Source organism: Chanodichthys erythropterus, chromosome 15 (genome assembly GCF_024489055.1).
Source record: "Chanodichthys erythropterus isolate Z2021 chromosome 15, ASM2448905v1, whole genome shotgun sequence".
NCBI classification, from domain to species: domain Eukaryota; kingdom Metazoa; phylum Chordata; class Actinopteri; order Cypriniformes; family Xenocyprididae; genus Chanodichthys; species Chanodichthys erythropterus.
The window spans coordinates 33,111,943-33,139,089 of NC_090235.1; the positions used below are offsets into that span (position 1 = coordinate 33,111,943).

General features: G+C 38.4%; 1 protein-coding gene across 1 annotated transcript; it reads left to right on the top strand.

Annotated features, from left to right (window-relative positions):
- The first annotated feature begins 20,002 nt into the window (after window positions 1-20,002).
- srsf4 (serine and arginine rich splicing factor 4) lies at window positions 20,003-26,455 on the top strand. The gene is made up of 6 exons (XM_067411120.1): window positions 20,003-20,153; window positions 21,373-21,515; window positions 23,194-23,303; window positions 24,667-24,875; window positions 25,080-25,145; window positions 25,305-26,455. Exons 1-6 carry the CDS (start codon window positions 20,023-20,025, stop codon window positions 25,747-25,749), a joined length of 1,104 nt encoding a protein of 367 aa, XP_067267221.1. The 5' UTR covers window positions 20,003-20,022; the 3' UTR covers window positions 25,750-26,455.
- Window positions 26,456-27,147: the final 692 nt, after the last annotated feature.

Here is a 27,147-nt window from a genome sequence, read left to right on the forward strand (position 1 = left end):
CAATGGAATGGCCGCAAAAGAGGCACAACAAGTGCATCCACGCAAGTACAAAGTACTTATATAAGTACTTTCTGCCCTTCTGTTGAGTATTTGGGCCACATGATTGATAGTTCTGGACTTCACAAGCACCCTCAAAGGTGAAGGTGATAGTGAAAGTGCCAGCTCCGCAAAACGTGAGTCAGCTTCAGTCTTTTTTGGGGCTGTTGACTTATTATGCGAAATTTGTGCCAAATCTAGCTAACAGGCTGAAACCCTTGCACGAGCTACTGAACAAATCCAAAAAGTGTGAATGGACTAAACAATGTCAAGAATCCTTCAATGAAGTAAAAACAGCCTTAGCCCAGTCTAAAGCTTTCACTCAACCTCGCTCTGCCGGTGCAGCTGGCATGTGACGTATCGCTCTATGGCGTGGGGGTAGTGTCACACATCATGTCATTGGGTGAGGAAAAAAAACATCGCTTTTGCATCACAAACTTTGAGTAAGAATGTAACTATGCCCAAATCGAGCTTGAGGCACTTGCTATTGTGTTTGGGGTGAAGAAATTTCATCAATTCTTATTTGGAAGACGATTTACGCTTCTAACTGATCACAGACCTCTCACCTCCCTCTTTGGCCCACATTCAGATATTCCTTCACTTGCAGCTGCAAGAATGCAGAGTTGGGCCCTTCTTCTGTCTGCACATCAGTATGAGATAAAATACAGAACATCAGAACATCATACTAATGCTGATGGGCTCTCCTGACTTCACATCCAGAACCGGCAAAGGCAGAAATTTTCTACTTCAAAGAGGTGGACAATTCCCCTGTAATGGCAGCTCAGGTAAAAAAGCACACACGTACTCACCCAGTGATGTTCAAGGTTTTGGATTTCATGCTCAGAGGGGAAGTAGGAGATATGTCACCGCTCCTTAGGCCTTATGTGACCAGGAGAAATAGCTAACAGTAGAATCTAGATATCTACTATGGGGCTCAAGGGTCATTATTCCACCACCATTGAGACAACAAGTACTGGAGGAACTTCAATCAGGACACTGTGGAATAGTTTGGATGAAGGAAATCACCCGTAGCTAACTTTGGTGGCCAGGTGTGGATTCGGAGATTGAGGAAAAAGCAAAAACGTGCAGTGCATGTCAAAAGCTGTGAAATTCCCATCAACCAGCCCCATTACACCCCGGGGGGGGGCCTGAGAAACCATGAGTGAGAGTCCATACTGATTTTGCAGGGCCATTGGAAGAACATATGTTTTTAGTTCTTCTTGATGCCCACAGCAAATAGCCAGAGGTTGAGGTAATGAAAGGCACATCATTGAAAACTGTGGCAGCCCTTTGTTCAATTTTTGGTTGTTTTGGCCTACCACAGCAACTTGTCAGTGACAGTGGGCCTCAGCTGGTATCGGAGGAGTTTGAGGCTTTCATGAAGGTCAACGGGATTCAGCACATTCGATCAGCACCTTATCACCTGTCAACTAACGGTCTTGCTGACGGTCCAGACAATGAAGCAGGCTCACTGCCATTACACGATAGTCTGAGAGGTGCCACACGTGATTAAGTTAGCCGTTATGCTTTCTCCAATGGTAAGAGATACAAACCCTCTTATCTCACCATTATATACAATCTCTGGATAAGCCTTTATGCAAAATGGAATCTCACGTGAATTTGAAACACTTACAGATAAGTCTTGCGCTGAGGAAACATTTCACAAATTAAACAGCACACATATGTCAAAGCGCCTGACAGGGCAAGCCATGTTAAACATTGCGCTAATGCATTAGCTTGAAGCTTAAAATAAAGAATATGTTTTAGGCAGCTTGGATCGAATGTGGAGAAAATTTCAGTTGTGACATTGTTTTTTGAGTGTCAGCCATCTACCAGGAAATTTTAGAGCACTTCATGCTTCTTTCTGCTGACAAGCTTTATGGAGATGCTGATTTCATTTTCCAGCAGGATTTGGCACCTGCCCACACTGCCAAAGGTATCAAAAGCTGTCCATGGTGTTACTGTGCTTGTAAACTTGCCTGATCTGAACCCCATAGAGAATCTATGAGGTATTGTCAAGAGGAAGATGAGAGACACCAGACCCAACAATGCAGATGACCTGAAGGCCGCTATCAAAGCAACCTGGGATTCCATTACACCTGAGCAGTGCCACAGGCTGACTGCCTCCATGCCACACCGCAATGATGCAGTAATTCATGCAAAAGGAGGCCCAACCAAGTATTGAGTGCATAGAAATGAACATACTTTTCAGAAGCCTGAAATTTCTGTTTAAAATATCCTTTTTTTATTGATCTTGTTAAATGTGAGCTAAAGTCACCACAATTAAAAGAACCAAAGACTTAAAGTAGTTCAGTCTGTGTGCATTGAATTTATTTAATACATGAGTTCCACAATTTGAGTTGAATTACTGAAATAAATAAACTTTTCGATGACATTCTGCACCTGTCTGTGTGTGTATATATATATATATATATATATATATATATATATATATATATATACAGTGCTCAGCGTAAATGAGTACACCCCTTTTGAAAAGTACCATTTTAAACAATATCTCAATGAACACAAAAACAATTTCCAAAATGTTGACAAGACTAAGTTTAATATAACATCTGTTTAACTTATAACAAAAATAAGTACAATCCACAACAAAAACTACTACATCTAGTACTTTGTATGGCCTCCATGATTTTTATTGACAGCACCAAGTCTTCTAGGCATGGAATGAACAAGTTGGCAACATTTAGCAAAATCTATCTTTTTCCATTCTCCAAGAATGACCTCTTTTAGAGACTGGATGCTGGATGGAGAGTGATGCTCAACTTGTCTCTTCAGAATTCCCCATAGGAGTTAGATTGGGTTCAGATCAGGAGCCAATGAATCACTTTCACTATGCTCTTCTTCAGAAATCCAACAGTGGCCTCAGATGTGTGTTCAGGATTATTGTCATGTTGGAAAAGTGAACAACGACCAAGGGCATGGAGTGATGGTAGCATCTTCTCTTTCAGTACAGAGCAGTATATCTGTGAATTCATGATGCCATCAATGAAATTCAGCTTCCCTACACCAGCAGCACTCATGCAGCCCCACATAAGGACACTGTCACCACCATGTTTCACTGTAGGCACCATGTATTTTCTTTGTATTCCCCACCTTTGCCATACAGTTTTGAAGCCATCAGTTCCAAAAACATTTATCTTGGTCTCATCACTCCAGAGTATAGAGTCCCAGTAGCCTCATCTTTGTCAGCATGGGCCCTGGCAAACTCCAGGCTGGCTTTTAGAAAGGCTGCCTGGGCTTTAGGAAAGGCTTCTTTCGTGGACGGCACCCATGCATGCCATTGTACCACTTTTGCTACAGTATTCTGACTGATAAGTAAAGCTTTGCTGATCTTCTTGTAGCCTTCACCTTTCTGGTGTAAAGAAATTATTTTCTTTCTCAGGTCTTGTGACATTTTTCTTCCATGTGGTGCCATTGCTGACAGCATGACATGGGATGGGGTTTTACACCCTTTTATAGTCAACTGCCTACTGGACACCTGTATAATGAATAATTAGAATCACATGTGGTTGAATTCTTGTTAAATTAGGCATTTGTAGTCTAAAATTTAGCTTTGCTCCAGAGACTTTCAGTGGGGCGTACTTATTTTTGCATCACCCTAATTTGAGTAAAACTGAAAATTTTGTTCTCCAAGTTATATTATTAACCTTATTTTCATGTTATAACTTAAACAGATGTTATATAAAACTGTCAACATTTTGGAAATTGTTTTTGTGTTCATTGAGATGATAAAATGTTACTTTTCAAAGGGGGTGTATTTACGCCATGTGGCGACCAGGGCGGGCGAGAGCTGTGAGGGAACGGCGCGAGGCCGGTGGCGCGAGTGTTAATGAGCTTCACCTGGGAGGCACACCGGCCTTGAGTCCCTCACGGAGGAGCTCCGGGAGCATAAAAGGAGGAGCGACTACCGTGAAGGATGAGAGAGGACCAGGCCTGGACTTTATTTTATGTTTTGTTATGTTTGTGTGGCCGGCAGACATCTGCGAAGGTCTGCCGGCATTACTTTCGTTTTGTTCTTTGTTTATTTTACATTAAAGTTTGTTTGAATGTTCGCCGGTTCCCGCCTCCTTCTTCCCATATCTACTGACCTCGTTACACGCCGAGCACTGTATATCCATGGCTTCAATGAGGTGGCTGCTCGGCCAGAACACCTAGTAGTAAACTAGTTGTGTACTCAAAGTTTACTACTGTTATACTTAAAGTATACATGGCAGGGGCGCCGTTGGCACGGGGGACAGGGGGGTCAGGACCCACGCAGTTTTGATAAGGGCTGCTTCAATTAGTCACACTATATCATCTTTTAGCTTAGGATATTTTCTTTCAAATGAGACCATTTTCACGTTTCTGTGAGCTTCCGTTCGTAAATAATCAGCTGTTTTGTCGCGGATGCGAACAGGAAATGCACTCTCGAACGGAGAAACACGCAATCTCCAAACCATCGATCAAAGCGTGCTAACGTTTTAGGACAGGTCGATGGTAGACTATATAAATAATGCCCGAACGTTAGCGTTTGTCAATCAAGCCAAACCGTCCATTCAGAAACCGAGAAATTTGACACTTTAAGGTAAGGAGGCTGATCTCTCAGGTTAATGCGCGAGCTGGCTTTTTTTAGTTTTATAGTTTATGGACTGTTTTGATTTCGGTAATTACATCTTGAAAGGCAAAAGCATTGATGGCATCAAAAAAAGAGATATCTGAAATAGAAACGAAAGTGATATTGCCTCATCCAGTGGACGACGCACGAGAGGAGATCTGTGCGATCTGTATGTCTCCTGCGCCCCTGCATGAAAGTATACTTCATACACAAAAAATTGGCCCTGTCACCAGCTTACTTACTTTCATGCATTTCGGGAGAAGTGGATGAATTCACGTGTTGTAAATCCCTGCGGCACAAACTAACATGGCGGCGCCCGTAACGTGTATAGCTCAACTAACAGCAAAACACATCCACTTGCTCATATTTGACAATCGGAATATCAGATATTTCATGTTTTAGCTAACAAATTTGTGAATATTTTTATGAAATGTTTTTATAAAAACAAAATGAAAATCTTAATCTACTTTTATTTCATTTATCAGTCATACAGCGCTGCGGTGTGTAACGTGACAAGCAATGACACATCACCATGGAAACAATATAGGGATACATTCTAAATAACGGTCACCTGGAAAAACTCACGCTGGGGGGTCAGCCAGAATATTTTAAACTTGTGTGCGAAAGGGTTAAAGGTACAATTTGTGATATTTTTTTCCGCTAGAGGTCGCTAGAAGCCTATTCAAAACAAAGGCGTAGTTTGATGACGCCAAGTTTTAGAGCGGAAACTTGGGACATGTGGTCTCCATCTCAACGGACGGTGCAAAAGAATAGGGATTGGAGTCTGGAAGAACTCATGTTCGTGGATGCGATTATTAACGTTACTGTAGTATGAAGCAGAGCAGGACCGAGGGTTGTGGGAGCTGAACGAGGAGCTGAAGCGATTGATCAACACACGCCTCACGAGCAGCGGGGCTTTTATTATGACACAGTCGCCGGCGCCGCTTCCGCTTTTCCGGTCATGAGTTTACGGGAGCTGTCCTTGTCGGCAGAACCAGCGGCAGATGGTAAACAGTAATTATGTTCCATAAATAAGTAACACAATCCACCATAAAACGTGCAAGAATTAAATAAGGAACTGCTTGAAGCGAGCTAGTGGTTTGCTGGACGCTAGACACTACTTCCGCATTTGTCCACGGTACTGTTGTCATGTGGTTTCTACGTCAGTAAAGGCGGTAACAAAGGTAACTGACGTCATTGACAGGCGACTGCACTGCCCCGTGTCACTGTTTAGAATGGGAATTTTCTCATGATTTACAAGTAGTTGAAAACATTAGAGATATTGTTAGTAATAAACTGGACAAAATATATAACACTAGCTTAGTGGTTTTTGGATATTTTACTGCAAAAATTTTACATATTGTACCTTTAAATGCAATAAAGTTACACTACCAGACCTGTTCAACAAAATGTTGAAACAAGATTGTTTTTCTACAGACCTGTATGATTTACTGGAGGTCAGTCAGGTTTGAATACCTAGTCGAGAAGGAATGTGAATATACAAGGGAGACGTTCAAGGCATATTGCAGCTTAGATACTTATAACACAGACCAAAAGTTAACTTTGGGCCAGACATGTAACAGTGGCAGCATGCGTGTGGGCCACAGGTGCATATTAGAGCTCCTAGAAAGAGGCAATCCATCAACATTTACACGTACAGTCAATGTAGCCTATCTGTTGTCAGTTCACTCTCAATTGTAATTTTCAGTTCTGAAATTATTGCACTCGTAAGCACAAAATGGTAGTAGCTACTAGGGCTGCCCCCGACTAAAGATATTCCTAGTCGACTAACACTCCTGCATTTTTGCGATTAGTCAAATAATCGTTCATTTATGATATTAATATGAAAACTTGCGTATATACAAGGAAAGGTATAGTCCAAGTTGAAGTTTAACACTTCCATATAACAGAAAATGCTAAAGCATGATATTAGCACGTTCAAAATGAAAATGAAGCGCTTAAACGAATAGTAAAGCGTTGAAAGTATACAGCGCTTACGGACACAAAAATCAGTGGCTAATCAGGCTAACATAAACAGCAATCAGACTGCCTGTGCATTTTAATAATTTATTATCAAAAATACAAACTGTAACAGTTACATGTCAAAAAAAAACAAACAAAAAAAAAACTTTTGAATAAAATAAACTAAAATTCGTTCTTTACAATAAATTAAATAAACTTATTAGTAACTTAGGCCGTACAAAACAAGGCAAAAAAAAAAAGAAATACTGTAGCAAAAACGCTGTTTGGTATAAAAATAGTAAAATACAGTGGAAAATTAATATAATTTTTATATTGTTCAAAAGGAAAATTAACAAAAACGAACAATATAATAAATGCACATGGCACATCGCACAACGCCAAAACTTAGAATAAAAAAGAAGGCGGCAAACAAATGAACAGCCTAAGTATTTGATTAAATTGTTTAGAACAACTATATTTAAGACAAAATGTGGAACAAATAATTTAAAGAACACTAATACAAATCAAAAATATCAGAGCAAAGCCGCAAACTGCCATTAAGACGACAGATGAGTCTTGACCTGAAACAACAAATTGCAAACATCAGACTCATTTTTCTTACAGAAGAAAAAACAACTTCTGCATTATATAAAAACGAATAAATAAAAATAATATGTATTTATTTATTTGTATAGCCGACCCGTTATAAAAATACCCGTTTTTTTTTTTAATATAGCCTAAAAGATAGCATACAGAAACACTACAAAAAGGAAATTAAGCATTCTTACCTAAGCTTTCAATTCGATTTTATTTTTTTTCATATTATGTGAGAGGAACACCAGCTTGTCCACACTGTTGAGTGCTTTAGCGAGCTTTGGATATCGATGTTCATTTTTTTGCCACCATGCCAATGGTCGCGAATCAACCTTTGTTTTATCTGCCAAGTACATTTTTAGTTCATCCTTCTCTTCTGCATGCTCCTCCTCATCAGCATGGATATCTCAGCCTGCTTTTCCTTTTTCGGTTCGGGTTCACCCTCCTCTGCAGTGCTAATGCTGTCATGATCACTTTCTGGTGCAGCTTCTGTAGATAAACTTTCTGCCAGATCCGAAACTGTGGAGTATGCATCTCGTTCGTGTTGGTCAAAGAATGACAAGCTCTTAAAACGTGGGTCTAAGACAGCAGCTTGAATATAAATGCTGGTCGCGATATTTTCCGTCAGTTGCCATCTTGTGTCAATTTCTTTTGCTAGTTCTGTCTTTAGTGCTTTTGTGGTGGGACTGTCTTCGTTGTGCAGCACCAAATGGCATCTCTTCATGTTTATTAACATGGGCAGTGTGGCAGATAGGGATGCGTTTAAATCCTGAGAAAGCAGCTCAGTGAGAGTGATCATAGGCTTTAGCACTGCGACCGTGTCCTCCGCAGTCAGCTAATTTGTAGTTGTGAGATCTAGGCTTGTTCAGACCATTTGGTAATTTCAGGGTCTGACAGCACAGCTGTAACCGGCCATCTCTGTTCTCCAGCATGAAGTACGTGGAGTTCCATCTTATGGAGACATCTTGGATAAGTTTGTGTTCTGCAACATTCTGCTGCTTCTGTTTATGAGTCAGAGCTGTTGTAGCCTTGGTACTTTTCTTGAAATGCCCCACAAGGCATCTAGCAGCAGCGATGCATTGACATATGGGGTCAGTTTTAAGAGCCGCGTTTATGCATAACTGTAACGTGTGCCCCGCACAACCGACGCCCTTCGCATTACCCCAGGATGGATCATTAGAAATCAGTTCTGTGCACAACACCATATTAGCGGCATTGTCATGTACGACTGCTACCCTCTTTTCTGCAGGTATTTTAAATTCTTCCATCATTTCACTGAGTCGCTCTTTTATGTTGGTAGCTGTGTGTCTCTCCTCCAGCACTTTTGTTTCCAACACAAAAGAATGTAGTTGCCAATCTTCAGACATGAGGTGTGCAGTAACGGTCATGTAACCCTCAATCTTGATAGAGGTCCATGTGTCTGTTGTAAAGCTGACTGCTGTACAACTTTGAATTTTCTTAACAAGAATTTATTTAGTCGTGTTGAACTTGCTTGTTAAGCCATGCATTATTGTGTCGCGTTTGGGAATGGTGTAGCCTGGTTCAAGGAATTCAAACATTTCTTTGAACCCGTCACCACGGACAACGTTGAGTGGTCTCATATCAAGCGCAATGAATTCGACAATTTTCTCTGTGATTTCTCGCTTTCTTTTCTCACTTAGAGGGGGTCTCAAAACTAATCTCTGCTGCATCATTGTTAACTGCGAAGTCGAAGCGCACAACGCCACATCATCGCTGCTATATTGTGGATGAGCCTAGAGACAAATGCATGTAAAAAACCATGAATATGATTTAACTTAACAGCGCAAATGTGTTTATATCCTTATTGTTAAAACGAGGGGCCATGTGGTGGTTAACGTTACTTACATGTTTTAAATGATAAGACAGATTCGATGTTGACAAGTGATAGGCAAATGTTTGCCTGCAGAGTTTGCAAACAGCCTTTTTGGGGTCGTCCTTCAACTTTTCAAAATGATCCCACACTTTGGACTTTTTTCCTGACATAATTATTAGCATCAGCCAGACACCTCTCCCACAAGTGCGCTTTGGTATACCGCGAGGCACGAGATCTCGTTGATCTCTCGTTGCTTTGATGTCATGTCATACACTGATTGCGTAATTTTTTCACGTTATTTTTTTTGCGACTAACTACCTAATGAAAATGTATTCGACCAAGCCCTCTTCATATCGACTAACGTTTAGTCGACTATTTGGGGGCAGCCCTAGTAGCTACCCTGTCCTATCTCTTTTACATCACATTCTTTGAATGTACTGAGAATCTTTTGGTAAATCCAGACCTAGCTCCAAAAGTATACCCAATAACTCTGAATGTGCAGAATGAGACATTTCGGTTAGCTGCCCATTTGGCCAGTTTCCTTTAAGCATCGGAATATGGTTTGTCTTCAGGGTTGTCACGTACAAGTCATCAACTTTAGTATCAACATCAAAATCCAGATTTACAGCCTCATCAGCATTGTGTTACATTTTGAGTTTGCTTTTGATCTGTTTCCCTGTTCTGTTTATGTAGGAGTTAGTTTTTCCTTTGATCACATGTTCTTCTTTGTTCTCGGTTTCCCGCCATTTGTTTGTCTCCTTGGTTACTGATTAATTAGTGTCTTTAGTTCAGGTGTGTCTTGTTAATGTACCCTTGCCAACGTAATGAGCTTACAGGTATATCATGTATGGAATAAACCAGCAGTCAATATAATTTTAGTACAAAAGCTTTACATAGCAGTTTTATTGAAAACACCAAAATACACTTCAGCATAGACGCATTAAAAAAAAAAAAAAAAAAAACTAATAAACAAAAAGAACAAAAACAAACCAGGCAGCACATTTAGGAACAAGTGGAGTGAAAAGTTAATACTCCAAACCAAAAATTCATTCACCACAGCTTTACTTACTATGTGAAAACCCACACACCAAACTGCATCCACAAAAACACCACATGTGTGTCCACTGCCCCTCGAGTGCAACCGCCTGGGAAAACCTAAAAAGAAACAAACACAAAAACATTTAAACAACTCAGCAATCACCATTCCTTCTCATGAAAGCCATCTATATGATATTATATCCCAATACATATTGGACATTTATTGAAGAAATGGACTCATAATATACTGAGCACACTAAAAAACAAACATTTAACAGCGAGTTCAAAACTCATTAAAATACCACATTAGCTAAACACGACAGAATACAAAACTCTAAAATAAACAGAACAATCGGTGCCAGTCCTATGATAAAAACGGTCACGTTAGCACATTTCTAAAACAAGAACAATAAGGCAAATCAGTAGTTTTGACTACTACCTTGTTGTCTTAGTAGTGTGTGCTATCCTCAGATATAATAGTCATCAGCCCTGCTCCTGAACCATCAAAATATACATGTTAGTACATTTCTAAAACAGAAACAATAAATCAAAAAGTTCCGCTACTAACTTGTCTTAGTTGCTTGTACTATCCATGATATAATAGCAATCAGTCCTGCTCCTGAACCATCAACAACAAACAGCAACAAACAAGGAACATAACATTATGCTTGGAAAACAAACAAAACCATAAAAGCAGGTGCTACCTTGCCTTAGCAGCTTGCATTATCCACAGCTATAATTAGCATCAGCTTGCTCCTGAAGAGCCCAGCTTCCCGTTTCCATTCTCTTCTTCTGATCATTTATCTTCCCTTTAAAATAGTTATTGTGAGTGGTCGTCCTTTGAAAAGGTATTTGGAGGAGTTTCTCGAGCTCTCCCATCTTGTGAGCTAGCCTGATGCTTCTCTCATTGTGTGTTTTCGTATGGGATTGGATAGGGATACCATTCGGTATAGCAAACCTGCTTGTTATTTCTCCCTAGTTGAGTCTATTAATCTTATTCTTTATTTAAACTGTTCTAATTTTGAAGATGAGGAAGTTAAAGAAGAAAAGTATCTGCCTCATCCAGCCCCATTGAAGACACACATAGCGCCGGTTCCCTCCACATACGCCTCCAATGGATCTGTCCATTTCTGTCCTCTGGCACTTCCTCAAGTCCTCAGTCCAGTGGTTAAGAGGGCCACCATCCATGAGCCTTGTCCCAAGATGGCCGCCATCCATGAGCCTTGTTGCAAGATGGCCGCCGCCATGCCTAAGCCCTCTGTCAAGATGGCTGCCGCTGAGAATGAGACTCTTTCTGAAATGGCTGCCCTGCCTGAGCCCTCTCCAGAGCTAATGGAGGACTTATGGCTGATCGACATCTGGTCTTATGGCTGATCCACTTCTCAATCAGCCATAAGTCCAGCTAATGGAGGACTTATGCCTGATCGACTTCTGGTGCCTGAGTCCTCTCCAGAGCTAATGGAGGACTTATGGCTGATCGACTTCTGGTGCCTGAGTCTTCTCCAGAGCTAATGGAGGACTTATGGCTGATCGACTTCTGGTGCCTGAGTCCTCTCCAGAGCTAATGGAGGACTTATGGCTGATCGACTTCTGGCTGATTCTGCCTGGTCCATAGCCTGATCTGCCAGCTCCATAGTCTCCATCACAAGGCTTAATAAATGCTGCTGCACTCTGACTTTGATTCTCCTTGTCCGTGAATTGCCATTAAGGTAATCCATTTTACTACAATGCAGAGAGGAAACCAGGGGCATAAATAGACATATGGTGTCTCCCCCAAACTATTGGATCTGTCAAGTCATCATACACCAATTGTATTTTGTTTTGAGATCAAATAATGCATAATGGAAGAGAGTTTAGAATTTCAGCCTTTATTTCCTGATATGTATATGCATTATATACTACATTATAAACTACATAAAATTTTATTACAAACTACATAAAGCCATAGCACTCTTTGTATTATACAAGCCAATTAGCCAAATAACAAAACTATTGGGACATCTGACTAAAAGGTGTTTTCGTTACCTAGGATTTAAACAATAGATAGCTCTGAATGTCTTCCCATGGTTTTGTCCCTCTGTTTCAGTTGTGAAGACTACATTTGTTGTGAAAAAGCATAAGCCAGCATAAAGATCAAAGAGACAAGCCTGAACAGAATACTCAAATCAATATGTAACCATAGAAACAAACTGACAGGGGACAGAGGAGAGCTGAAAAAATTAACATATTAGAAGATAAACTAGGAAACAGAGACATGAACAGAACTCAAAACGTGACAGTACCCTCCCCTCCAGAAGGCGTGTCCTTGTGCCAGAATACATACATAGGGGTGGGAGGGTGGGAGCCTGACAAGGAGCCGCTTAGGCAGAGTAGGAAGCCTCCAGGGTGGTGCTGGCAGTTCAGGGGGGCCAGGAAGGTGCAGGTAGTTCAGGGACGGCCTCCTTGGCAGTGTATGAGAGAGAGCGGGCATCTCAGGGAACCAGGGAGGTGCTGGCAGCTCTGGGATAGCCTCCTTGGCTATGTATCAAAGAACAGTCAGCTCTGGTATCCAGGGAGGTTCTAGCAGCTCAGGGATGGCCTCCTTGGCCAGGTAGCCCCCCCAAAAAAATTTTCTTGGGAGGAGTTACGGCTTTGTGTGCAGCCCACACACACAAAAATGGCCATAGCCATGATAGTCAGCGCTACATTCTCTGGGTTAAAGTCAGAGGCTGGAGTGGATGCTGGAGCAGACTCTGGAGCAGACTCAGGGACTGGAGCAAACTCTGGAGCGGACTCAGGGGCTGGAGTGGACTCTGGAGCAGACTCGGGCTAGAGCGGACTCTGGAGTGGACTCAGGGCTGGAGCCATCTCTGGACTTTGGTCACCATCTCTGGACTCTGGTCAGGGGCCGGAGCCATCATTGGACTCTGGTCAGGGGCTGGTGTGGACTTGTGTGCGGCCCAGACACACATAAAGTTGAGAGCCATAATAGATGATATAATAGAGTGCAATGCTCTCTTGGTTGGTCTCTGGGATTTCCCTCACAGGAATGGACTCTAGGGATTTACCCTATGGTTTTACCTGATCTCCGTTTTATACAGTTGTACATGTTTTAATTATACATTAGAATAATTAAAATGAATAATGGTAGTTATTAATCTCTTATTGGCCTGTTTAGCTTGAGCCATGGAACAGAGAAACAAGCCTTTAAAATTGATAAAAGAACACAAATTATACAGACACTCTATATTTAATCTTATTAGATGATTAGTTAATTCCATTTAATTGATTTTACTTTAAATAAAACTTTTGCAATACATTTGTTAAAGTGTATTTTTAATGCATGTTTGGCCTGAGTTTTGTTGCATTTGCACTGCTCTGACCACTAGCACTACCTGATCTGAGGACTCTTAAAAGGTTAGTTCACCCAAAAATGAAAATTATGTCATTAATGACTCACCCTCATGTCGTGCCAAACCCATAAGACCTCCGTTCATCTTCGGAACACAGTTTAAGATATTTTAGATTTAGTCTGAGAATTGAAAATGTATTTACAGTATACTGTCCATGTCCAGAAAGGTAATAAAAACATCATCAAAGTAGTCCATGTGACATCAGTGGGTCAGTTAGAAATTTTTAAAGCATCGAAAATACATTTTAGTCCAAAAATGACAAACTACAACTTTATTCAGCATTGTCTTCTCTTCCAGAATCCTTTCCATTTAATTGATTCCATTGAATCCTTTCATCTGTCGGCGTTGGTAATGCACTTTTACATCGCCGTGGTTGTTTTTGGAGATACATCCGCGACATTTTGAAGCATCATTCTGGAAGAGAATACAATGCTGAATAAAGTCGTAGTTTTTGTTATTTTTGGACCAAAATGTATTTTCGATGCTTTAAAAATTTCTAACTAACCCACTGATGTCACATGGAGTACTTTGATGTTGTTTTTATTACCTTTCTGGACATGGACAGTCTACCGTACATACATTTTCAATGGAGGGACCGAAAGCTCTCGGACTAAATCTAAAATACCTTAAACTGTGTTCTGAAGATGAACGGAGGTCTTACGGGTTTGGCACGACATGAGGGTGAGTCATTAACAACATAATTTTCATTTTTGGGTGAACTAACCCTTTAAAGGCCCTATCAGTTCACACCCATTTCGGTGAGGTGACTAGTTAATGAATAAAAATGAGACTAAATGTGGTTTACAAAATAAAAACTATATGGAATAAAACAACTGTTGCTTATTACAATTGCATCTATATAAATCTATGAGTGTGGAAACTACAAACAAACCTGCTCTTTCTCGTGAATGAAGGACCGCTAATCCTCTTCCTCAGCTCTTTGTTTGCAGATCGGAATGTTGATCGTCAAAGTTTAATGCAGCATAACACTCGAGATCCACATATCAATGCTTAGATCAAAGATGGAAAACATTTCGTCTGTTTATTAGCTATAGTGGCATATCGAAAGTTTTCAGGCAAGCCAAGAAAGCCGCGTTCACGGCAGTCACGTGAAGTTAATTTTAGAAAGTTCTTTTATAAGCGTCTGCTAAGTAAAAATACCACAAATGTAAATGTGAGGCAATGCTTACCAGAACTGTTTTCTCGGCATGACTCCATACATTAATATCTCTTGGTAAATAATCCATTGTTTTGCTCGCGTCCGCTCCAAACCGCTCAAGCTTGGCGGATTCACCCACTAGCACAGGTACGAGACCCCTCCCGCGTGCGTGAACATGAATGAATCACCTGATCGAGCGTACAGCGAATCGCGTTTAAAATAAATGAAAGCGTTTAAAATAATGAAATGCTACATTACTTATAAATAGATTTGATATTACACATATTAGAGAATGTTCTTTCTTATATGGCACTTTTATTATATTAGGTTTTACCGCAGATATGTTGTTATTGACAAATTTGCTACATTAAACGTGTAACGTTAGTTAATTCATATCAGATACTACCAGGAAATTAAGTCTTAATAAAATTTTAAGACAATTTAATTATTGCTTATGTAACCATCTGTGAGTGAACATAAGCCGAGTCATTGCCAGAAGTGGCACAGATCTCTATAGCCAGAGTTTGGCCAGTTACAGTGAACAGGAATTGGCCCAGTGCTTTACAGCCATAACAAATACGGCTGGGCCACAATCGGCCCAGTTAACATGCGCCGATGCCGATTGTGAGCCGCAGGCGTCGCGGGGCCGCCGAGCTCGGGCCGATTACTACATGCTATCTGGGTGCTGTCAATAGATATGTCTGTGATTGGCTACAAAATATCAATGCTTAAAAAGATGTTGTAAATAGACATCCGTGACACTCTTCACCGAATGCTTACACCGAAACACATGGAATCATTTGAAAGCAGGTGTCTCTCTGCAGGATACGTTTATCAGCGGACATATTAGGGATCCACTGAAAGATGCCTACTTTCAAACAAATATGTTGCATTTATGTTTAATATATATAACTTTTTATATAAGTGAAACCATTAACATACATATTGTCTTTTAAAATTATTGTTATATGAGAATGTTTTCCTTGGAAATGTTGTAACAAAGATTTATTTTTGTAAATAAAATGCAATGCAATAAAATGCTTTCCAAATGTCATAAATTATGCTTTCAGAGGTCACTTAGAAGTGAGAACAGTTGTGATAGTCACACTGGAAGATCATTTAAAATTGAATTTCTTTCATGATAACTGAGCGTCTGGCATAGTAATGGGTATGAAAATGTTGAAATATTTGGTCTTGGCAGAGTACATCTGCTACACAGCTGCAGAGCAAGTACGGGACTTGCTACTGCCAAAACATATGTGACACACTACTGCCAGCAAGTAAGACATGCTGTTGCTGTACAATATAGCATCCATAAATTACCCATAGCAGATCTAGTCAGGTGGAGCTGGGGAAGATGGAGGGTGTCTGAAAGCTTACTGCACTGCTAAAGCAAATGCTAACCAAGTAATTGAAGGATGAGCATGCAAGCTCATTGGCTACTGATTAAGCATGAACCAATCCACTGTTCCCTATATAGAATGATTGCAAGCAGGTTGAGTTAAGGACCTATTAGCCTTCACCATCTAGAGTTTAATGACAGAAATCTGTATTTATCTTAAAAAATAATTTTAAAAGTGAATTACGTGAAATGTGAGCACCACGACTTTAAGCCTACCAAATCTCTCAAAGTGAATGGTGAAGGCTTCAAAAGGATTAAGCAAGTAGGCCAATAATTCTTAATAAAACACACCCCAACTGTGGTAAAATCAATAATGTCAACACTGCAAACTGACCAAGAACACAAGTGGAAAACTGTCCAACCATGCAAACAATTGTTTGATAGAATTAGGTTTAGGAAAACACCAAATCATTGAACTATGTTGAAAGCGACATAACCATTCTAATCATGCATTTCGGAAAAGCACCACCTTTTTATGTCTGAATTTTCCCCAACCAGTTAATGCGCAAACTCGCCCAACAGCTGGTTTCATTTGTCAACTCAATTATGCAATTCCCTGTCAATAAATGTTCAGAGGTCTGTTGCATGAAGCTAGTTGAACAAAGAATGAGTTTCAGAGTAAGTTTAGTGTTGACAAACCCATACAAATCCAACCTGGTTCAGATTAGGTTCAACTGGCTCACAAAGTTCGGTATAAACATTCTCTGTCAATTCAGGGTTGATTAGTGAATTTTGCAATTAACTCATGCACCTGAAAGTGAGTCAGTGGAGGCCTATATAGACAGATTGTGCAAAGAGGTTAGAAAGTACCCTCATTTGTGCAACTCTAGCATGAAAGAATACAAATATATTTACATGGGTTGGTGAGAGATTGCTAAAAACTGCATATGTGTCAAACACCTGTGTATGCATACAAGTCAAGTGAAGTACACTTTGGAAGGCTGTGCGTTTGACTGTGCACGCATATAAAAACGAAGTATACCCAGGGCTTAAATCTCTTAATTAGATTATGCGACTTTAGCTGGGGTTTCACAGGCGGGGTCACATATGGTTATAGTTAGGGGTTAGTATTTGCTTCAGCATTGTGGTTGGGTTTTTCTCAAACCTGTTCGTGGAGCCCCCAACACTATTTTTAATAGACTCATTTGAGATGCCAAACACATTGCGAGATGAGAGATGGCTGCAGTCAGGGGTGGAGTGAAATAAATATTTTTGATTAACAACACACCCACTGGTATTTTAATTTCCCCCTAAAACATGTCTTCCATCTATTTTCAGTTTAATAACAGGGTTCCTACGCGGTTTGGAAAAGTATGGAAAAGTATGGAATTTGATTTGAGTTATTTCCAGGTCTGGAAAAGTATGGAAAACAGAAATTAGAGTATGGAAAAATATTTGTGTTTCCGGACCATTGCCTCTATTCAGTTTTCTAATTTATTATACCTGCAAACTAGTCACTTTGTGGCGAAATTAGCAGTTTTGAATCAAAATACATCATTTATGTGAATCGTTTACATCCGAAGAGTTATTTTTTCGGGGTGAGTGACTGTGTGACACAAGATTCTCATAAGAATTGCAAATGGGGTTGCTATTTTTCCATAGACTGGAGTTAGTCACGATCTTTCTTGGTGCTCTGTGGCGTGACAGCTCGCTGTAGCGCTCGTGAACCAGCAATCTCTTTGACTTTACTAGTTACAACACAAAATGATTGAACATCTGAAGGTATGTTGAAAGATACAGTACAACTTACCAAAATCTGTCATGTCACATGCAATCGATTAATCAGCGTTTCAACCGCAGAAAGGCGTCAATAAAACAGCTTGTAAAAATGTCACATTTAGCCTACCTCAGAAAAGCCTTACAATGTCCAATAACTCATCATTTAGCTACAAAAATGAACTTTGAGAGGAGCATTTTGATAAATATATGCTCTATAGGCTATTACATATTCATTGTATTTGTACTTAACATGTGCTTCTATATTGAATACATAAATCTGTTTTATGACAGTCACCATTTAAATGTTTAGGCCTACATAAAAAGAGTAGAAAAATAATTGTCACTTTTATTATAACGTTATTATAAAAACTTCCTTATGTGTAAGTTAGCCTATATGTAAGTAACTTACGATCAATTTAACCTATTATTATAATGACGTACCAGCTGTGGTTCCCTGTATTGTTTACAGCATTAGTTGAGAGATTTTTTTCTTTGAGGAAATTTGCCATGTACTGTACCTGATAGGCCCAAATTAATCAATACTGAATCAAAGGTAATCAAACCAAATTCAAATCGCAAGCTTCTGAATCAAAATCGCATTCAATTGTGAAATTTGTCAATGCTCAGCCCCGGTGCCAAAATGTTTTATTTTTTACTTGTTTTTTCCATTTATGTTCTTTTCAGAGTGCACCAGAATGCTTCCTTTACATGTTAAAATCACAAAAATCTTCTCCTGGGGGAGGATGCCCCCAGACCCCCTACAACTATCTACTTTCTACATGTCACCTTTTTCACCTCTCTTCACTTTGCAAATATGTTTATAGAGTTACGAATTTCTAAAATATTACGGAAACTGCTTGTGCTACTCATACTCGTAGGCTACTCTATAAAAATACTTTGATACATATAATATATGAAACATATAATGTTTCATATATTATATGTATATATGATATATGATAATATATGATACATATAATGTCGAGAACAGAGCAGATGGATAAATCACAGAAGGATCTCTATAAAGGAAATGTATCGAATTAATAGACAAATTAAATATTCACGCCTATGTAGCGAGTGGTATGGCCGGAAAGGGAAACAAACTAAATCATGCCAACTTGTTAAACGGAATATATTAGTACTTGTAGATTTTATCCCCAACAAAAGTTACACAGGTACGTGGTTTTTAAGAAGAGAAGGGCCTAGACATGAATACTAAATACAAAACTTTATTTCAACAATCAGACTCTAATTTAAAAATCACTAAAAGACTGTAGGACCCGGACTACAAACATGAAGCAGTGACATTTCCTCTCTCAAGATCCATTAATCAGTTCATGTGAGTACAGTGGTTCAATATTAATATTATAAAGCGGCGAGAATATTTTTGGTGCGCCAAAAAACATAGAAAAGGAGACTGAGGCTCACCAATGGCAGAAATCGTTTGGAAGGAGGTCTAGAAATTTAAGTATGGAAAAGTATGGAATTTTGAAATGGAAAATGTGTAGGAACCCTGTAATAAAGACACACCCATACACACCCACCCACACACACATAGGCTATATATCGACAATCACATATCACAAAGAGATTGCACTGACAGTGTTTGGGAATATTCAAGCATAATTTAGACATAAAAAAGTGATACCAGAGTTTAAACATTATAATACATTTTACAGTTTGATTAATGCTAATTTTAAAGCTCCTGTGTTCTTTGTCTAGCCTACTTTCAAAACTACTTTTAAACTGTCAAACTACAAGTGACAATTTCAAGCTTGAATAGATACAGTTATGTTAAATATAAATTAAAAAAAGAAAAGTAAAAACCTTTAGTATCATAATATAGTATAGGCTACTTTAGTATCATAACATAGTATTTATTATAAACTTTATATATATAAAAAAGCAGATGTCCAGTGTGCATTGTGCTAACCACTTTGAAACTGTGAATCGCAAAGCAGTTAAATTCATTCAAAGAACTGGAAAGCTTTTTTCTCCCATTACTGCGTTGCCATATAAAGTGTTGATCTTTTACAAGTCTTAAAATTAAGAAAGTTCGGTAGCGAGAAAAGTAAGCAACAACGTCTGTGCTCTTATAGGTGTAACTTTCACAAACACACCATTTTGGCTACATTCTTTAGGACTCTTATTTTGGAAAACACCAATACAGGTCCCTTATTTTGACCACAGTCTTTAGGACTTTTATATTGGAAAACACCAATGCGTGTCGCTTATTTTGAATCTCACATATGTTGTTGCTGATTTTGCATGCTGAGCTACTGCACCGGGAAAATGTCTCGAGTTTACGTGGGAAAATTGAGCTATCGCGCCAGAGAGAAAGATGTAGAAAGGTTTTTTAAAGGCTATGGGAAGATACTGGAAGTGGACCTGAAAAATGGGTAAGAAATATACTCTTTATACAAGCAAATTAAATGTGCAGCCGGAACAGCGATTGAGTCATTAAGCAGGATAAACTGTTTGTTCTTGTGTTCCACATGATTTAAAAGAGAGCTAAATTATGAATTCACTAGCAGCATTACTAATGAATTACGCATAAAAATATATTTGAAAATGGTATCGGCTTTTAATCAGTCATTTTAAATATATTTTTAGCTGTTTTAGCATAGCATGCTATTGCTAACCTCCATTGTTTCCAGGCTGGCCTAGACTGAGTTTCTACATTTTGTCTTTTTTGTCCCATTCACTAAAAACTAACTCATGTTGATATTTATTTTATTATACAGGTACCGTAGGGTCTGGGCCCCTCGTGAATATGCTTCTTTTTCTTTTTTTTTCTTTTTATTTTATTTTTTTATTTTATTTTTTTTAACAAATTTTATTACCAGCAATTTGAGTGAAGAGTTTAGTTAAAAAACGTTAATTGAAAACGAGAATATTAATAACAGAAGCATTCGAGTTGAATGATCGTCAAACGTGTCGAGTTTAAATGCTGTTCATTACATTTTCAGTGTGGTCGTTTTTCTTTTTTTTTCTTTTTACCCTGCTATGTTTATAAGGGTGATATTTCATTTTGTTTATATGCAATATTTTCGGTTCTTGCTATTTTATTTACATATTGTTAATAAAAATACGTAATGGATGTAAATCATAGTTCACGGATTTAACTAATGCCTATGGCTGTGTTAAAGAAAAAAAAAAAAAAAAACATAGGCGCGAACCTTTTGATATGTCCCGCCTAAACTTAGTGTTTGAAGAGGAAATATGTTAATACAACATAAAACTGTGCTTAGCAAGCTATTTCATGACTTTACATTAAATTAGACTATATAGGCTAACAAGTATAACCAAGGGAATGGCTGAAAAGGCTAATTTGATTATTAGACAACTGGCCCAGGTGGAAAAAAAGTGCACTTCCAAAATACTATCTCTGTATTAAAAAAAATGTATTTAGTTCATATTCATGGTGTCTCAAAATAGCACAGTTGAGTACACTTGTATGTTCTTAAGATTATCTTAAAAAATATTAAAGAAGAATTTTTAGTATATTATGTACAAAATTGGTGCATGAAAATAGAGCACTTTAAGTACATTATGGAAGTGTAACATTTCACATGCATATTTTTCCTCAAACCTCATAAATCCTATCTATCTCTTTAGATATGGCTTTGTAGAGTTTGATGACCCCCGTGATGCAGATGATGCTGTGTACGATTTGAACGGCAAAGATCTTTGTGGGAAGAGAGTGATAGTGGAGCATACCATAGGACAGCGCCGTGATGGAGGAAACAGATCTGGAAGAAGTAAGATATTAATTTACCCGCTCTTACAGAATACTATATTCCACATACTATTTCTTTTGCATATTAATTTCTATTTCTTTGGTAGATGTTAGATTGTGCAAACAAATTCTTTTTTTCAGGCTTCTCAGCTGAAGAGTTTGGTGCTCAGCATGCTCATTATGATTTTTAATCACTATACCAAAATTAGTTGTTTTCAGAATTAATGTTTCAAGTGATGTCACTGCAGGTCAATAGGTAAAGAAGATAGTTTCTGACATTGTTTCCACAGTTCCATCCACAACTCTGTCGAGTAAGACACTGATGGTTTAAAAACAGTGAATCACTTGTCCTTAGGCATGTTAATGTCATCATTGATTTGTTTTTTTTTTTTTGTTTTTTTGTTTTTTTTCATCTTCACATTGACTCATTTGATCTAACAGAATAGAACAGCATGTTTGAGAGTGTCTGGTCTCTCTATGAGAAGCCTGAAAATTGTATGTTTGGAAATTTCCTTTGTAACATCATGCAATTACTGTTTAACTTTGTAGGGAGCGATATTGTTTGGATCGTAATCTTTACAATGTTATTGATGGGTGATTCTTCAGTTGGGAGTATCTTTCTGTCCTTGGAGCAATATAACAAATGGCATACTTTTTAGAAAAAAAATAAGAAAAGAGATCTGCCTCAAGTAAGTTTCTCAAGTGTCCCTAAATGAAGAATCACCCTGAAAAACGTTTAGTAATTCTAAATATTGTAATTTCTGCTTTACTATATGCAGATATCTAGTATTGCAATATAACTGATTGATTTCTTTTCATTTTTTTTTAAATGAAATAACTTTTTAATTCAAAATAATGTCAAAGTTAGAAATTTAACCCTCAATGTTTTATTAAAAGAGTCTGACCGCCTGCCCCTTTTGCTGGCCATGGTGTCCCCCTTCCCATGCGTGTGGCTCTTTGACCAAACTGGGCCCCTGGGCAGACCATTAAAGCGAGCCAATGTGAATGAGGACCGCTTTTCCCATTAAGCCGGGTGGTGAGGATACCAATGGGTTTAGGAGATGTGGGTTGAGCTCTTTTAGGTGCCTGTAATATGTTTTGGTTTTATTTCTTTCCACATTTTCTTTTTCCCCTGTTAAATCTTTTAAATTTAAGTACAGCGTAAGTATGTTATTTGGTGCAATATTTTAGAGCAAATCTGTCTATTAAAGTGATATTTCACCTAATAATGATTGTCATCATTTACTCACCCTTATCTCATTCCAAACCTATATGACTTATGCAGAACACACAAGATATTTTGAAATATGATTCACTTATTGTTTGTCCAGACAGTTGACTGACTGAAGGAAAAAAAAAAAAACATGATTTTTCTCCAACATATCATCTTTTGTGTTACACAGACATGTGGGTGAATAAATAATTCATTTTTGGGTGAAATGTCCAAAATTTCAGAGGGTAACATTCAGTTTATAATGTATTACACTCTAGTAGAAGTAAATCCAGTTTCTTAAACCATTCCTTTTTTTTTTTTTTTCTTGAAATTTACAGATTTTTGTAGATGTTATAAGTTCTTTGTTTAAAGTTTAATCTTTTAGTGTTTCTGTGTGAAATCCACAAAGACTTAAAGGCTAGTGTAGATACTTAATTGTCTTTTACCAATCCTGAATCATATACATCTTATTCTCGTCATTTTTAAGGTAATCGTTATGGCCGTGGAGGAGGGGACAGGTACGGCCCACCTACACGCACGGATTACAGGCTGATTGTGGAAAATCTGTCTAGTCGTTGCAGCTGGCAGGACCTGAAGGTACAAAAACATACTAGTTTTAGTTCTTATGTTTGCTAAAGTGAATATCACTGTTACTATTTCTTATGCTTAGGGTTAGGGATTTGAACAAACCCCTGACTCAAAGACAGGAATGACTCTGCTTGTTGAGGAGAGGTGTGCTATTGCTTCTCAAAGTGATTCGACTTAAGATGTTCACCTGTAGGGTGATAAAATGGATAAAAACGGAAAAAAAAGCCATAGACTTGCATCGAAAGAGTGTCCTTAATCCAGAATATTGCATATTCTAGAGACCAGAATATTACAGAGATAAGAGGATAGGCTTTTTATCTTGGGACAATTTTTTTTATCTTTCTAGCAAGTTCACTCAACCAGTTCAACCACAAGTTCAAACACCCTAGCAACTACATAGCAAAATGCTAAAACGCCTTAGCATCATGGTGGCGAGTTATTGCACAAGCAAGCACCACTCACTTTTTCTTAAAAAAAATAATTATATATATATTATATATATATTTTAAATCAGATAACGCTGCCTCTAGCCAAGTTGCATTTTGTTCCTCCATATCAAACTATTGTCTTTAAAAATCACAATGAAATCAAAATCATAATACTTAAGTATTGCAATATTTATTAGTGATTTATCTGTGCACATCATTAAATTAATGTGCTCTTGTAATCTTTCATCAAAATAACTTCCCCTCCCTCTTGCAACGACATCTCGTTTGATGAACGTGTTTAGTGGAGCAATAGGAAACCACAGTGATCCATTCCGTTCCAGACAAAATCAAATCCCTCCCTACTTTTTTTTTTTTTCTTCGAGATACCATTTCACAATAGGAAAATGGCTTCTCCTGACAGCTCAGGTCACTGAATAAGAGATGCCTTGTGGTTCTCTCACAACGAGACAAAAAGTCACTCTCCAAAACGTTTACTCTCTCTGTTCCTCTCTGGTGGAATGAGCTGCCATCCTCCACCCAAACTGCTGAGAACATCACATCTTTCAAGAAGAGGCTAAAGACACAGTTCTTCCGCAAGCACTTAACCACCCCACACTCTTAAACCACTGCACTTACACAAACATACGCACACAAAAATTCTCTGCATTTCTTTTTTTCTCTGGCTGGTCCTAATCTAGTTGTCTAAAAAACCTGGTATTGTGTACTACAATGATTGTTTGCTCTTTGATGAATGCTTTGAAGTCACTTTGAATAAAAGCGTCCGCTAAATGCATAAATGTGATGTAAATGTAATGGGGAAGATGAGATTTCTGTTTTATGCCTACTTCAAGCATTTCGAAAATTGTCATTTAGAAGGTCTGTTCTGTAAACGTGATCAGCGATTTTGTCTTGAGAGTCGCTAATGTGTCATTGATTAATTTCAGGACTACATGCGTCAGGCTGGTGAGGTAACTTATGCAGACACTAATAAGGGCCGCAAGAATGAGGGGGTCATAGAGTTCAGGCAGTACTCGGACATGAAAAGAGCCCTGGAGAAACTTGACGGCACTGAGGTCAATGGAAGGAAAATTCGTCTCATTGAGGACCGACCTGGTGCCAGACGCAGACGCTCCTATTCTCGCAGCGCCTCCAGGTGGAAACAAATCAGCTTTATAATTAAATTATATTGTAAATGTGGGAGATGTATAACTGATAATTTAGATATTGCATTCGCACTAATGTCATGTTACTTGGTGTTGAAAAAAATGAGCTAAATAAACTGCTTGTAATAAAATCTACTTTAGAGTTTAACAGAGAACATGTGTAAAGGTTCTTGCTTCTTGCACACATACTTCAGGTCTCGCTCCAGGAGCAGGAGGTCTCGCAGGAGCCGAAGCCACAGTCGAACCAGTAGCCGCTCAAGGTAGGCAAATAAAAGTGAATTGTGCTTAAAGTAGAATGATCACAGTTTGAGTCCACTAGAAGGCAGTAATTTCTATAATAAAAATAAAAGTTCTGTGTGGCTTCAGTCTTGCTAACTGATTTGATGTATTTTTCTTAAACCGTTCCCTCTCTTTTCCAGACCCTCAGGCTCACGATCACGCAGCAGGTCAACCAGCAAGAAGACGAAGGGCAGGAGCAGTAGGATGGAGGAGAGCAGTAATGGAGCTCGCAGAGGAGGTGAAAGCGCAAGGGATAATAGCTTGAGCTGCAGCCCCCAGAACAAAAAGAGCAAACGGGAGAACAAGAGGGGTCGCTCTTATTCTCGATCCAGATCTCGGTCCAAATCGGGCAACAACAGGGATCTCTCCAGGGAGTCTGGGTCCAAATCTCAGGAGGCAACCAAGAGCGATGAAGGCAGAGTGGCTGAACGGGTGCACCGTTCTAGAGCTCATTCTCGATCCAGATCACAAACGTCACCAGATGCTGATCGGCGCAGGGAATCTAGATCCAGATCCAAATCTCGCTCACATTCACGCTCAAAATCGTATTCCCGATCTCGGTCCCACTCAAGGTCTCGTTCCTAAGTCTACTTCAAAAAAAAAAAATTTTTTTTTTCTCAATCAGTATTTTTCATCTTGTTTTCCAGTCTAACTAAAATCTTTAAAACAAGAATATATCTTAAATTAGTGTTTGTTTGTTTTTTTAAATACCCCACTGACAATTTTTGTCACTAAATTGTTAGATTTTTTTGCTTAAAACAAGTTATTTGCTGTTGGGGTTAGAAAATAAACTTAATTCAAGGTATACTGTCTGAAAACAAGTCTGAATATGTTACATTTTTTGAGAAGCAAATCTCTTGTTTTTAGATGTTATTTCTTGAAAATAAGATGACAAATAGACTGAAAATTGTTTTGCAGTCAATGTCTAAATGTTGTTCTGCCCTTCATTTCTATTATTTTGAAGCAAACCACTTATGTTTTTTTTTTGTTTGTTTGTTTTTTTCTTCTTTTGTCAGATCAGATAGGTATTAGGGAAAATGCTTGCTTATTCACAGTTCAGTATTTTCTGGTATTGTTAACCTTATGCATCATTTTTAGTAGTGTTTTTATTTGAAAATTGCTTGCATATATTTTATTCATTAAGAGTAAAATTGAGCCCTAACCTTTGCATTGTATACTTTAGACATGTTCCATAAATGTTGTTAAGATGGGGCAGAGTTTATGGTCTTTTTACAACAAATTTCTCCATACAAAATAATAAAAAAAACTGCCTCACAATACTTTGTCCATTCAGTTCATTTACAAAGGTGTTTTGTGGTGGGGTTTTCCTATTATTGTGGGTCAAATGTATAAAAAGTGAGTATAAAGGAAATTGACTCTCATGTCTGTTCAAACCTATATGAAATTACATTCAATGAAAATGAACAGCCGTCCAAGCACCAGTATAGAAAGTTTAGTTTTTCCTCTGTTGTGTCTCTAAGTCTCAGTCTTTGGGGATTTAAAATAATCTTGTCATTATTGATCTTGAACCTGCTGCGATGCTTTGAGAAGTGTATTTGCAAGTGCGAATGAAAAATCTGCTGAATTTGTCTAGTGATGAAAGAAAATTAGACCATACAGTGTAGTATGACAGGAGAGTGAATAAATGAAGAAAATATTCATTTTTGAGTTTACTAATCCCACTATTCACTGCATCAGAATCTAAGCAGTTTTATCTTGAATATATTCTAATCTATAAAGGTCATTTGCGGACAATTATTTATCCTCCTCTCCATGTACAAATAAGTCCGCAAGATGTCGCCAACATTCAGATAACAAAAAAAACAAAAAAAAGCATATGTCCGGTGTCTGGTGTGTCTACTTTACTAACCTCTGTGTGCCTACTTTTACAGGCATTTCGTCGTCGTTTCTCTAAATATTACACTACAAATCTTTTTATAAACGCCAGCATATTTTGAGGCTTTACTTCTCAAAACTCTAAAG